This window comes from Lissotriton helveticus, chromosome 1_1 (assembly GCF_964261635.1).
Source record: "Lissotriton helveticus chromosome 1_1, aLisHel1.1, whole genome shotgun sequence".
In the NCBI taxonomy this organism is placed as follows: domain Eukaryota; kingdom Metazoa; phylum Chordata; class Amphibia; order Caudata; family Salamandridae; genus Lissotriton; species Lissotriton helveticus.
Window position 1 is genome coordinate 416900672 of NC_136057.1, and position 14424 is coordinate 416915095.

The following is a 14424-nucleotide window of genomic DNA, read 5'->3' on the forward strand; positions in this document are numbered from 1 at the left end:
CTCAGAGCGCCGTTTCTGTAATCCGGCCTGCAAATCTTGCTCTCATTTCATCACATCTGCTGTGCATTCAAAGACAGACGTCAAATGTCACTGTTTTCCGAGGGCATCTGTGACATTTTTCTCAGACAGCTTTGATACATTTTATGACATGAAAAATGTCACTAATGCAGGCTGACTCCATCATTTGCATATTTAAGCATTCTGATGAATGCTAATTCAAGCCATTCCATGCCTGCTTTTTGGAAATTAGAACTAATTTTTTGACCTGCGGATACAGTGGAGTATTTGAGTCCTATCCGGTGCAGGGAATATCATGAATGAACACGACCCCCATCTCAAACAAGGAATCGTCAGTGCTGACCATTGGGATGCCAGCAAGAGACTCACAAAATATACAGACAGAAATAAATGTGTTGGTTGTCGTCATCTTACTTTGCATGGCGCACTTCGTGAATATGTGGGTTTGAAAATGCAAACGCAGTGTCTGGAGAGTTCATTTAACAAATGACTGCTTCTGAACAGAATCTAGTCAGTCGGCTTCAACAGAGAACTTCACAGTGCCTCAATTGTGTGTGCAGGTCCTTTGTTTCACACATCTGACCCAAGGTCCGCAATATTGTTGCCTCCAATTGTAAAGGTTATGTTTTCAAAACAGCAATATATTTACGTTGTTTGTGCAGCACAACTTTTACCAAAATAGGTCCTGCCATGATGTAAATATGCATCACTTAGGACATTGATTGTTTTCGTATATTTGTCATACTTTGTCTCTGGTTCCTTAATGTTTAGTAACTCTCACTGTAAAGGTTTGTTTTCAAAAAGGCAATAAACTGCCGTCTTGTGCAGAACAGTGTTTACCGAAATATAAACCACTGTCACAATGTATATATGTATCACTTACGACACAAGTGTCATAATTCTTTGTCTTCATTTTTTTAACGTTTAGTAATTGGATGTTCATTCCTTACTGCAGAAAGGGTGATGACAGATGTCTAGCATATTGATGTTCTTTTATGAGGGCTCCTCATACAAAAAAAAACATTCACTTTTCCTGCGCTTGCCACAGAATAGTGCTATTTTGTGAGTTTTAGCTATGCTTTACAACTGATGGGAAACAGCCACTACAACGCAGCCGTTACCACGAAAGCCTTTACCATGCGTACCTTAACTACGAGATACGTAGTAAAGGCATGTGTGGTAAAGTGAAAAAGGGGGCTGGGGGGGTTTAGGGGGGTCTCCACCTCTCCACCCCCACCAAAAAAAAACGTGGGGAAAAAGGTGGCTTGGAGGGGTCCCCCCCCCCCCCCCCAAATAAAACTCACCTGAAGTCACGTCGAGATGTACAGGCAATTGGCGTTGTTTAAGAGGAAACAAAGAAACTTCTGGTTCCTCTTTACGATGTAGGACGTCATCACCATGGAAGATGGAGGAGATGACGTAAAGAGGTAAGGGGAATTTTAGTATTATAAAAAAATATATAAAAGGATTGAGGGTTAAGGGCAGGGGTAAATATAAGAAGGATTGGGTATGGGGAGTCACGTAAAGTGTATAACCTTTACAAAGAGTATTACCTTCCCATGCATACATTTACAACGAAAATCATTGTAAAGGTATGTGTGGTAAAGCAATATTCGTGGTAAAGGTTATGCGTTGAAAAAGCATTCCGTTGTAACACATGCTTCGAAAAGGCATGCGTTGCAACTGAGAGCATTGTAACATACAACCCAACTGATGTGCTGCTAGATAACAGGGCTAAAAGACATTGACAAGGCCAATAGCTCTGGCATTGCTGAGACCTACTGGCTTTCCCAATGCTCGTTTCAAATGCAGATGCCAGATCTACAAGTCAAACCCAAACACCAAAACTACATTGTAGTACAGCATTACATACTGCCCTGTATTTAGTTACTGGAGATTAGCGGCCACCGTCCTTTAAACTCTAAGCCAAGTCAGTGGAATAATCGCCCATTAAAAAGAAGTTGTAGCTTACTTGTCAGTTAATTATATTATTATATGAAGTGCTAGAAAACATATCAATAAGGCTTCAATACAGACATTTGCCCACCTGTTGGTTAAGGGTCTATTTATTGTTTGAGGGAAACTTCAAAATACATTGCTTCTATTGTTTCTCATTCTTATTAAAGAGTATTTACCTCACAAAACGAAAAAAGCATTGGCAAAGCCAATATGTCTCGTCTATGCAAGAGCTAGTGGCTTTGCCAATATGTCTTAGCCATGTCGTACACCAGCATGGCTAAATGTTAGTTCGGTAAAAGTGGCGTGGATTGAAGTGTCAAAGTCAAATACAGTGGAGTGTTACGGAGCGACGTGGAGACTCATGAAGTGGTGTAGAGCTGAGTGGCTTGGAGTGGAGCCAAGTGGGGTGTCGTGGAGTGGTGTAGAGTGTTGTGTCGTGAAGGGAGTGGAAGAGACAGAAGCGACTTCTCCGCTGAGGTGGAGGGGCGTCACCCCACTGCTCACTGATGAGTTAAGAAGGCAAATATAAAATGATAATGCATTGTTATTATCACTATTTTTCCGTGGCTCAGCTGTTTAGGGGTGGGACGGGGCTGGGCTGGTACAGAGGAGCAGGAGTAGTGGTGAGCACTCAAGTGCACATGACTGTTTGGCCAGCCAAACGGTCATGTACACTTAGATATTTGCCACCAGGCTGTACTCCCAGCCACTGCCTGAACCCGAACCACGGCGCTCAGACCAATCACAACCCTGCTGTAATGCAGTGTCATGACTGGCTAGGGGATTCTGGGAAGATGTAAGATTCCTGCTGCCAGAGAGGAGAACGGAGAGGCGGAGGCATCCAAGTAAACTCTTAATTTTTTTATCCCTCCCCTCTGCTGCCCCGCCCCACTTTACCACCCCCATTCGGCAGCAGCCACTACGGAGTAGAGCTGAGTGGCGTAGAGAAGTGTCAGAGTGGAGTTGCATTGAGTGTCATGGAGCGGTGTAGAACAGAGTGGAATGGTGTAAAGAGTGTTGGGTAAAGTTGTAGATTAGATGGTCGTGGAGTGGAATAGAAGTTGAGTAGTGTAGGAGAGTGGAATGACCGAGTGGAGTAAAGTGTTGTAGGGTCTGGTGGTGTGGAGTGGCATAGATTGACAGAGTGGAGTAGTGTGTCACAGAACAGAGTGGAGTAATGTGGCATAGAGGGACTTGTATAGCGTGGAGTAGAGTGTAGTATTGCAGAGTGGCACAGTGTGGTGTCAGAGTTGAATGGAGTAGAGCGTCACAGTATAGAGGAGTGGAGTTGAGGGGTCTAGAGTGAAGTGGCATAAAGTACAGTGGTGCAGAATAAATTGGCGTACAGTGCAGTGGCAGAGTGCATTGGTTTTGAGTAAAGTGGTGTAGACTGCATAGGTGTGGAGTGAAGTGAGTAGTGCAGATTGGTGCAAGGTAGATTGAAGTGGGGCAGAGTTCAATGCCATAGTGTGTAAAGTGGTGCAGACGAGACTAGAGGGGATTGGACCACAGTGGTGTAGAGTGCAGTGGCACAGAGTAGATCTTTTCAGAGTACAGTGAAGTGGCAGAGCGGAGCCGGGTAGAGTGGAGCGGAGTAGAGGGTAGTGGCATATTGTAGAGTGCAGTGTTTCAGAATAGAGTGGCGTGGAGTGATGTAGATTGTAGTGGCATAGCGTTCATTAGCATAGAGTACAGTAGAGTGGCGTACAGTTGAATTGCGCAGATTAAAGTGCTGAATAAATTATCTTCTATACCTTTGGCTCGCAACTGTCCACATTTCTGTATGAACCATCTCTCCCACGATAGAAAAAACATGGCTGGCACGAGGGACACAGGGAATAAAGAGGTAACTGGTACTGATAGCCTTATCAGAATTTACACAAGATTGCACTCCTGTTATAAATAATTAGTGGCCCACGAGTACTCAGTCACACAGTTCAGCACCTGACAATCACAGCATACTTTGACTTGCATATGAAAAAGTAAGAATAGTGAGTCTTCAAAGGAAAAATGCCTAAAGGGATTCATAACATTAAATTTAATAAATGACTACAGAGCGGACACACAATACACTATCTGATCTAGGTGAGGACTGAATCAGCTGGATACAGCAGGGGCACTACAACTATAATACCTAACCACATTAAGGACGCACCAAAGATATTACCGGACCGCATTGGGAAAAGACTAAATGTAATGTTGGACATCAGACAGGGCACACAAAAAGTGATACCTGATCTCACTGATGACACAAGTAATATTTGACTTCAGGTAGGGCACACTAAATATAATGGCTAACCTACAAGAGGACACAAAATATAATGCCTGGCTACACGGATGCATGTAGCAAATGTATCGTTTGACTTGGGTAACGAGAACACAATTAATGTGATGTTCGATATCAGAACACAATAAAATGTAATGTTTGATTTCAATGATGAGAACACTCAATATATTATTTGACTTCAAGGAGGGTACACTAAACATATTGGCTGACCTACAGGAGAACATACAACATGCAACATATGACCTCAGTGAGGAAACATCAAATGTAAAGCCTGGCCTCATTGAGAATGCAGCAAATGTAATTTCCAACTTTAGGAAAAACACATCAAGTGTCAAGTTTGACATCAGTGAAGGTACACCAGAATTATGGTTTGCCCATAGTTATGGCACATCAAAATGTAATGTTGGACTTTGAGGGCACGCCAGTGATTGACTTCAATAGGGCATACCAAATGCAAAGAGTGATATCAGAGGGCACACCAGTTCTAAGCTTTGTCCTTGGAAAGGGCCTACCAAATGTACTATTGGACCTTAAGGGGAAGGCATAACAATGTAATGCTTGACCTAAATGAGGACACAGTAAATGTAATGCTACCCTCTGGGGATGGAAGATTACAGTATCTGAAAGAAACAGGTTAGTATTACATTACTTACCTTAGAAAATCCCCAGGCGTCAGACTGGATCCGGAAATTTTTGCGTAGCAGTACCCTTGCGCGTCGGTAGGCGTCGTCTGCAGCTCCGCGTCAGTCGTCGGCGTCGTCGTTGGCGCCGGGATGACGTCGCCGGAGTACTTACACGCCTCCCTCGCGCGCTGTCAGTTCTTCTTTCCGCACCAGCAAGCGCAGATCTGGAAAAAGTTGTACCCTTAGTCAATTTTTTAACAAACTTTTTCGATCATTTTTGATCCTTTTCAAAGTCTACTTGACTCGGACGGTGCCGGTAGGGATGCCCGGGTTTAAACCCTGCGAAGACTGATCGACTGATGTTGGTTACCGACCCCCAGCGCCGGTGCCTTCACTGTCTGGGCTTCGACCACGACGACAAGGCCTGTCCCGACTGCCGAGCCCTGACAACCAAAGCTAGGCGGGAGCGGTTCCGCAAGCCGCTCAAGCTCCGGCGGTCGGCCCCGCGCCGTCCCGGTCCGGACAGAGGTCGAGGGACCGGTCGCGGAGTCGGAGCCACCATAGCTCCGAGAGTCATCATCGCTCTTCCGACTCCCCCGACGCTCGCGCGATGTGGCTGGGGGTTCGGGTGACAACCCACGCGGCTCCATCGGAGTTGCAGGCATCGCGGCCTGCTTCATACCCACCGGTCCCTGGGCAGGAAGCGACGCCGGAGGAGATCGAGCGCTTCCTCATGGCCATGAGGTCGCGCTCTCCTCCGTCGGGTTCCGCGGCGCCTTCGGGCCCAGCGGGTCGGGGGCTTCGGCCCCGACTCCATCGGCGACTTCGGTCCCGGCACCGCAGGGCCCCACTGGATCCGGTTTGTTGCTGGTCGACCTGACTACCTCCGGCGCCGCCTCCGCGCGGCGCCATCCCCGATGCCTCCCTCGATTTGGCGCCGTCGCTTGGAGATTTCTACTTCAATGAACCAGCCCCATCCTTTGACAACCCTGATTATCAGGAGATGGGTGACGTGGAGTATTGGGAGGGGTCTGAGGATCCTCTGACACGAGAATGTCAGTCTCAGCAGGACTGGGCAGGTGAGCTTGGGGATGCCAGTGGTCTGGACACTTTGCCAGACACTGGTTTTGTCTCCCCTTCTACCGTGGCTTCCGAGGAGGGGGCTACCTACAGTGTGGTGCTGATGAGGGCAGCAAAGGCCTTGGCCCTTGAGCTCCCCGTCGTGGCCGTGAGGACTAACCTCCTCACTGAGGTCCTTAAACTGCAGTCAAACTCGGCCGAGCCTCTGTTGCCGTTTAATGAGACATTGACGGACGTTCTTTTGGGCACTTAGCCCAGGCCCGCTACAGGTCAGCCTGTAGATAGGAACGTGGCCAGCCCGCCCTGCTCCGGGTGACCCTTGCTTCCTGTCCTCCCACCCTACCCCCGAGAGTCTGGTCGTCCAGGCCTCTAACTCCCAGACCGCATTCCCGACAGCTCCGCCCGATCGGGAATCCAAAAGGTATGAGCAATACGGTAAAAAGGTATTCTCCTCCCTGAGTTTGGGACTGCTGTCAGCCAACACCGCATGCCTCTTGGGCCGCTACTCCCACTCTGTGGGATACGGTTGCGGACGGGCTGCCACAATGTCCGGCGGAGGTCCAGACTAAACTCGCCCAAGCCCTTGCAGAGGGTCGAGATGCGGCACGGTTTTCTATCCGGTGTGGGCTGGATACCACGGACTCACTGGGCAGAGTGATGGCAACGACGGTGGAGATTCGTCACCACGCCTGGTTGAGGTCCGCCAACTTTTCTGCTGATGTCCAAAACACCCTTATGGACATGCCGTTTGATGGCCGTCGCCTCTTTGGCGACAAGGCAGACCATGCGCTTGAGCGCTTTAAGGACACCAGGGCTACGGCAAAGTCCTTGGGCCTCTCGGCCCCGTGCCAGCAAACGGGTGCCTTTCGCTCCTTTCGTGGCCAAGGAAGGGTCGCTCCCACACGTGCTGCCAACCACGCACCGCAGCCTAACATCAAGCGCGGTGGCGGCAGTGGAAACCGCCGTGGCGGCGGTCGGGGACAAGGGAGAGGCCAGTCCACACCTTCCCCTGCAGCATCCGCCTCTAAGCCCTCCTAGTCCGTGCTTTCAGGCCCATGTGACGCCAGTGGGGGCAGGGTTCGCCATCACCACTTCCACTGGCGCACTGTCACTTCGGACAGGTGGGTGCTGCAAATCGTCCGAAGGGGCTACTCCCTCCCCTTCGAGACGACCCCTCCAGCCATGCCACCGCAATATCAGCGCGCATCGGGGGATCACTTGAAACTTCTATGAGAGGAAGTTACGGCCCTCTTGGCCAAGGGGGCCATCGAGCGCGTTCTTGGGCCAGAAGTAGGGTGTGGTTGTTACTCCCACTACTTTCTGGTACCCAAGAAGGGCAAAGAGGGCCTATGCTTTATCTTGGTCCTACGGAACACTGTCTTAGTTGCCCTGGACCCAGGAGACCGGATGGTAGCGTTGGACTTGCAGGATGCATATTTTCACATCCCCGTCCAGCCGGCCCACCGGCACTACCTGCGGTTCACGGTAGGCCACGAGCACTTTCAGTTTACCGTGCTCCCCTTCGGCCTTACCAGCACCCCACGGGTGTTCCCGAAGGTGATGGCGGTGGTCGCAGTTCATCTGCGCAGGTTAGGGGTTTCAGTCTTCCCCTACCTCGACAACTGGTTGTTGAAGGCGGGCTTGCCCCAGACAGTCGTCAGCCACCTCCAGACGACGGCAGACCTCCTGCACCAGCTGGGGTTTTCCATCAATGTGCCGAAGTCACACCTGTGTCCCTCTCAGAAGCGCCTCTTCATCGGAGCGGTTCTCGACTCGGCGCAGTTTCAGGTTTATCCTCCCGAGCAGCGGGTTCGGGATATTCAGGCTCTGATTCCAATCTTTCAGCCTTTATCCCGGGTCTGTCAGGTTGACGCTGCGGCTTCTGGGGCCGATGGCCTCCTGCATCCTTCTGGTGCATCACGCCAGGTGGCGGATGCGGCCTCTGCAGTGGGAACTGAAGTTTCAGTGGGCCCAGCATCAGGGCAAGCTGTCCGACCATGTCCTGATCTCGGAGGGCACTGCGAGACAGCTGCAGTGGTTGCTCACGGACTGCGATTGGGTCAGCGGCAGATCCCTCTCCCTACCCCAACCGGAGCACATAGTTGTGACGGACGCGTCCCTCCTCGGTTGGGGAGGCCACATGGGAGTGGCGGAGATCAGAGGCCTCTGGTCTCCGGCGGAGTCCCGGCTCCATATCAACCTTCTGGAGCGGAGGGCGATTCGTCTAGCACTGAAGGCATTCCTCCCCTCTGTCCGGGGGAGTGTAGTGCAGGTGTTCATGGACAACACCACCGCCATGTGGTACTGCAATAAACAGGGCGGGTGGGGTCGTGGACCCTCTGCCAGGAGGCTCTGCGTCTCTAGCAGTGGCTGGAACATCAGGGCGTTACCCTGGTGGTTCAACACCTGGCAGGTTCTCTGGACGCCAGGGCAGATGAACTCAGCAGACTGTGCATGATGGATCACGAATGGCATCTGAACTCTGACGTGGCGCAAGGCCTCTTTCTGCAGTGGGGAGAGCCTTGGTTAGATCTATTCGCCACCGAAGAGAACGCGCAACGTCATCAGTTCTGCGCGTTGGAATTTCCAAGGCGGCACTCGCTCGGAGACGCTTTGACGCGAGTGGAGTTGCGGTCTGTTGTACGCCTTTCCGCCTATACCACTTCTGCCCAGAGTGCTGAAGGAGATCAAGCGCGACTGGGCCCAAGTCATCCTTGTGGCTTCGGAGTGGGCGCGAAGGTACTGGTATCCCGAGCTACTCAGTATGTCTGTCAAACCCCCGATTAGTCTGCCTCTTCAGGAGGACCTTCTGTCGCAGCAGCAGGGGACGGTCCTCCACCCGAACCAGTCCAGTCTCCACCTCCATGCTTGGAGATTGAGCGGCGACAGTTGAGGCCATTTGACTTGCCTCCTGAAGTTTGTACTGTGATTCTCGCAGCCAGGCGTCCCTCCACATAGTCGGTATACGCCTGCAGGTGGAACAGATTTGTGGCATGGTGCACAGCAAAGACTGTGGATCCTCTCTGCCCCTCTTTCTGAGGTTCTCCTCTTCCTTCTTTCTCTTGCCCAGTAGGACTCTGCTCTGGGCACTATCAAGGGCTACCTTTCTGCCCTTTCAGCCTTTTTAAGGCTCCCTGATCAGCCATCTTTGTTCAAGTCCACAATTGTAAATAGGTTTTTGAAGGGCATCACACAAATGTTCCCTCCTGTTCCATTCGTGATGCCTCAGTGGGACTTGAACCTTGTACTCACTTATCTGATGTGCGCTCCCTTTGAGCCACTTCATAACTGGCCTCTCCGCCTTCTTACTCTGAAGACTGCTTTCCTGGTTGCCATCACTTCTGCCAGGAGAGTGAGTGAGCTCCAGGCCCTTTCTTCACATCTTCCTTTCCTTTCTGTCCATCCGGAAAAAGTTGTGTTGCGGACGCGACCCTCTTTCCTGCCCAAGGTAGTCACAGCCTTCCACATCGGGCAGTACACCACCTTGCCCACCTTCTTTCCGCCTACGCATCCCTCGAAAGAGGAATAGAGGCTCCACCGTCTGGACCCAAAACGTGCGCTCTCGTTTTATCTGGATCGCACACGCCAGTTCCGGGTGGATGACCAACTCTTTGTTGGTTACGTGTGCGCTAAGAAGGGACAGGCGGTGCACAAGCGGACCATCTCTCGGTGGGTCGTGTTGTGTATCAAGGCATGCTACTCCTTGGCTAAGAAGGAACCTACTGTTGGGCTGAGGGCCCATTCCACTTGTGCCACGGCGGCTTCCACTGCCCTGAGATGGGGAGTCCCCTTGCAGGACATCTGTCAGGCAGCTACGTGGGCCTCGCTGCACACATTCGCAAGACACTACTGCCTGGACAGCCAAGTCCGGAGGGATGGCTTCTTTGGCCGTTCCGTCCTCCTGGACTTTCTGGTGTGATTATTGGTTCACAGACCCACCACCAGGGTTGGTATTTCTGGGGTATCTATTCTAAGGTAATGAATCTAATACTAACCTGTTTCTTTCAGATGAACAAGTTACTTACCTTCGGAAACGATATATCAGTAAGAAACAGTAGTTCGCATTAGATTCCTTACCGCCCCACCCATCCACCCCGTTCTGCGAACCGATATCTGGGGTTAAGGTCATCCCCTTTCAGGGCCCTAGTTTCAATGGCACCAGTGTTGGATTTTAACATGGCTCTGCGTTTCTGGTGCGGAAAAGCTGTGTATAAGAACTGACGTCAGTGCGCGAGGGCAGCGTCTAAGTACTCCGGCGACGTCATCCCGGCGCAAACGACGCCGACTACGGACCCGCAGACGACTCCTACCGATGCCCAAGGGTACTACTATGCAAAAATTTCCGTATCCAGTCTGACACCTGGGGATATTCTAAGGTAAGGAATCTAATACTAACTACTGTTTCTTACAGATATATCGTTACCAAAGTTAAGTAACTTGTTCGTTGTGAATCTGACAATCTAATTGTGAACAGTGTGATCTGCTGGTGTACTTTCTATAATGGGGTGAAATCAGAGGGTGAAAAGCTGTCCAATAGGCCATGGGCTATCTTGGAGGCCAACTCCCTTTTGGGCGATTCCCAGACGGGCTTCCGCCCTGGTCAGGGGACCGATACTGCCCTGCTGGCAGTTGTGGAGAATGCGAGAAGCATTTTGGATTCAGGGGGATCGGTGGCAGTGATCCTCCTGGACCTTAGTGCTGCTTTTGATACCGTAGACCATCAGGTGCTTCTCCAGCGGCTGTCGAGGGTGGGGGTCTCCGGGATGGCCCTCAAGTGGTTCGCTTCGTTTTTGGAAGGCCGGTCGTTTGAGGTGTGGGAAGGCCACGAGAAATCATCTCCGCTACCTCTCCAGTGTGGTGTGCCACAGGGCTCATCGTTGAGCCCTACCTTATTCAACGTCTATATGGCCCCCCTGGAGAGTGTGGTACGGCCTCTGGGTATCAAGATCATCAGCTACGCTGATGATACCCAGTTGGTGGTTGGCCTTTCCCAGTCGGCTCACCATCCCGACCGGCTGCACACGTGTCTGGATAAGATCTTCACGTGGATGTGCAGCTCAGCCCTCAAGCTTAACGGCTCCAAAACGGAATTGATGCTGCTGGGGAATTCTTTTCCATCTTTATCTCCCAGCAGCTGGCCTATCTGTTTGGGACCAGCACCCACCCCCAAGCAGGAGATCAAGAGCCTGGGGGTGTGGCTCGAGCAGGACCTTTCTTTTAAAACACATGCTAAAAAGACTGCTGGCGTGTGTTTTGGCCTGCTTCGATCAGCCCGGAAGATCTTACCCCTCCTTCCTGTGGCTTCCAGGAGGTTACTTATTCAGGGGCTCATCTCGCAGTTGGACTTCAGCAACGCGCTGTTCTTGGGTGCGCCAGAATCTACCCTGAATAAACTGCAACAAGTGCAGAATGCGGCCGCCAGGCTCCTGACGGGCCTTCCAAGGTGTCAGTCTGCTCGCCCTGCATTGAAGGCGCTACACTGGCTCCCTGTCAGAGACAGGGTGAAATTTAAGTCGCTCTGTGTGGCCCATAAAATCTTGCAGGGGAATGGTCCACCTATCCTGGGGGATATGGTTCAGCCGTATAAGGCCTCTCGTTCCCTTCGCTCGGACCATCAACACTTGCTGCAGGTTGCGAGGGTAAAGAAGGCAAGAACTGGGGGGAGAAGATTCTCTGTAAATGTGGCCATGCTATGGAATTCTCTGCCTCTGTACTTACGCGCGGAATCGAGTCTTCTTCGCTTCCGTAAGCTTTTAAAAACTCATTTATTCACTGTCTAGTTCTTGTGTTTACAGTGGCAGCGCCTTCTTCTGGATCAGCGCTGGGATGCCCAAGGGTAACCAGGAGCTATATAAAACTCGTTAATAATGGGGAATCTATAGTCTTCAATTCATTTATTTATCTTTTTACCTACAGTTGGTTCACTGCCAGAAGATATTTGTGACTTGCAAAACATTTGAACTAGTGAGCTAAACATGCCAGCTTGCCCTGCAGAAGTGTTCTTCAGCAACCACAAAGTGGGCATCCCACACAAATTCAACACAGAAGCAAAGCACTGCAGGATACATGGAACAGTATCATTATTTAGGAAGGAAACACTTTGATATTTGACAACCTCAGTATTCAGCAAGGCCTTTAAGAAAACACTTGAGCCCCCACATCAATTCGTGATTTATAGTTATTTTTATTTTATTTTGCAAATACTGCTCCTGTGTGCCTTCTAATAGGGTCACACTGAAAAGTAGTTAATGGCATGGTGAAAAGTAAATTGAGCTAGGTAAGTTGCAACCATATTCTGTTGGGTTATTATGAAGGGAAGAAGTATTTTCAACTCTGTTCTGATTATACCAATTTACAGTAAACACTTCCATTATTTATAAAGGGACCTGCACTCCCACATTCTTTGTTATCGACTGGAGACTTCCGTGTGAAAGCTCTTAAACGAAAATGTAGTAGGCAGCTTTAACTCCACTGACACTCACAAGCTACACGCTTTAAACACAACCCATTTAGCTGCAGCATTGAACAGGCTGGGACAGGTCAGCATTCCCGTGGGCAAACAAGGGGGAGAAGGTGGTTTAGGGTTAACGCCTATAAACCAAACCTGCACCATGTCATTCACGTTTTCCTCACCAGTCAGTTCATGAACATCAGAATCCCTTATTTCCACAACTTTGCCTCTCCTTTTTCCTAGCTTCCCAAGCCCCCTGGCAAACATGAATGTATCGAAGCTAAAACATGTGTAAGACAAAGAAGCAGACCTGCCAATATGGAGGTCATTAAAGAGCAAAGCAAATGCTATGACCCATCCATGAGCAAACTCCGAGAAGGTTTGATATTAACAGACATGACAAGGTTTTGAATGTTGCATTGGCTGTGTAACTTTTTTTTACTTCATCACCTTGGACCTAGCATTACAAGCTGTGCAATACAGGTATGCAAAAATAGTCATAGAACACACATTTCTGTATGAGAAAATACACTGATGAATTGTAATAATGGAAGTATTTATACATCAAGTTTTGAAAAACCAATAAATAAATACTTGAGGAAAAAAAGTTCACACATGAAATTCAAAACTAGCAAAAAAGTTAAGAAATCACCAAGATGAGGCGATGTGATGATTTGGTTATTACAGCATGGGAATGGCTTAAAGGATTATCGAGATTACAGCTGAATTTTTGAAGACCCAAAAGGAGTGGAACCTATCAAGACTGTGGTGAAACAGGTAGTGAAAGCACAGTGTTGTTGATGGTATCTGAGAGTTTGGTGACGATTACGGGTTTGTTGTAAATTAACTGATGATTAGAAGTTAAGCACGGCTGTTATAGGAATAAAATAGATTAACTTTATGGTGGCTATGAAGTACTGAATGATAGGTATGTGTGCTATGTTTATTTTCATAATACATTGCTCCCGAGGAAGGCTCCTTAACTGTCCAAAATGAGAGAATTAGTGCAAGATCAAATGTAGGATTGAAATGCATTATTTGGATAAAGCACTAAATATTAAATTATACAGATTGATAAAATAGATATTGAAGACATTTGATTCAAATTGATTAGTGAAATACTATGTGTGAGAGCCCTTAATTCAAGTTGGAATTAGCCAGAGTTACTTATTACATCATAGGACCCTTAATAGCCTAGGTAACGTTAAAGTGAGCCAGCAAATTAGCAGAAAAGGGATACATTGTGTCCAATTGCTTCATATTTATTCATAACCCAGAGGTTCATATCCATTGACGCTAGCAGTACTGGAACAGCTAACTCTGGTGCCTAGCAATGGGACACTCAGTAGTACCCATCAGTAACTTAGAGCTGCAAACTGGTGATAAAGCTTTGTAAGAGCATAAAGGGATAACCTGCACTTTGATATTTACAATTTTAGAACAGATAGCACTGCAGGTCCCCATCACAGTCTGCACTAATCTACTTTACAAGGTTTAGTACTAAATTGTAGCGAGTAAAGACATTGTTATAATTTGTTCATGGGTTACATTTTAAATAAGCCATATCAATTTAGGATACCAGAAGCATTTTGCCCAAGTCGAACTCCATAAACAATCGAGAGAACAGTACTCACCCTTTGTACATACTGCACTCCTGGATACTCTCGAGCACAGTACTGCGGCTGGCCACAATTCCCATTAGTCACTAATGGAGGCCCTCCTCTATAACCATCAAAACCTAATAAAATAAAAATACAGAAATTTAAGTCAGTGTGTAATAGCCCAGTGAATGACTCCCTAGAATGAAATGTGAATCAATAGTAATATAATCCTGGGCAGCATAAACCATATATAACAAATGATCACCGAAATCCTCATCCTTGAAAAACCAAGAGATGTCTGGCACAACCAATCAAATTGGCTCACGCAAAAAAAATGCTCCCTATGACTGCACAAAACCAAGAAAAGAAAACATTTGAGAGGACTTAGGCAAAATGTTCATGGAA

At 48.7% G+C, this 14424-nt stretch overlaps 1 protein-coding gene across 5 annotated transcripts in view; it reads right to left on the bottom strand.

Annotated features, from left to right (window-relative positions):
- Window positions 1-14424, bottom strand: part of CAPRIN2 (caprin family member 2) — an 857580-nt gene that overhangs the window by 147744 nt on the left and 695412 nt on the right. For all 5 annotated transcript variants that reach the window (XM_078673768.1, XM_078673767.1, XM_078673766.1 and 2 more), the window contains one exon: window positions 14053-14156. In XM_078673768.1, the coding sequence (XP_078529894.1) occupies window positions 14053-14156 (104 nt within the window). The remainder of the gene's footprint in view (window positions 1-14052; window positions 14157-14424) is intronic.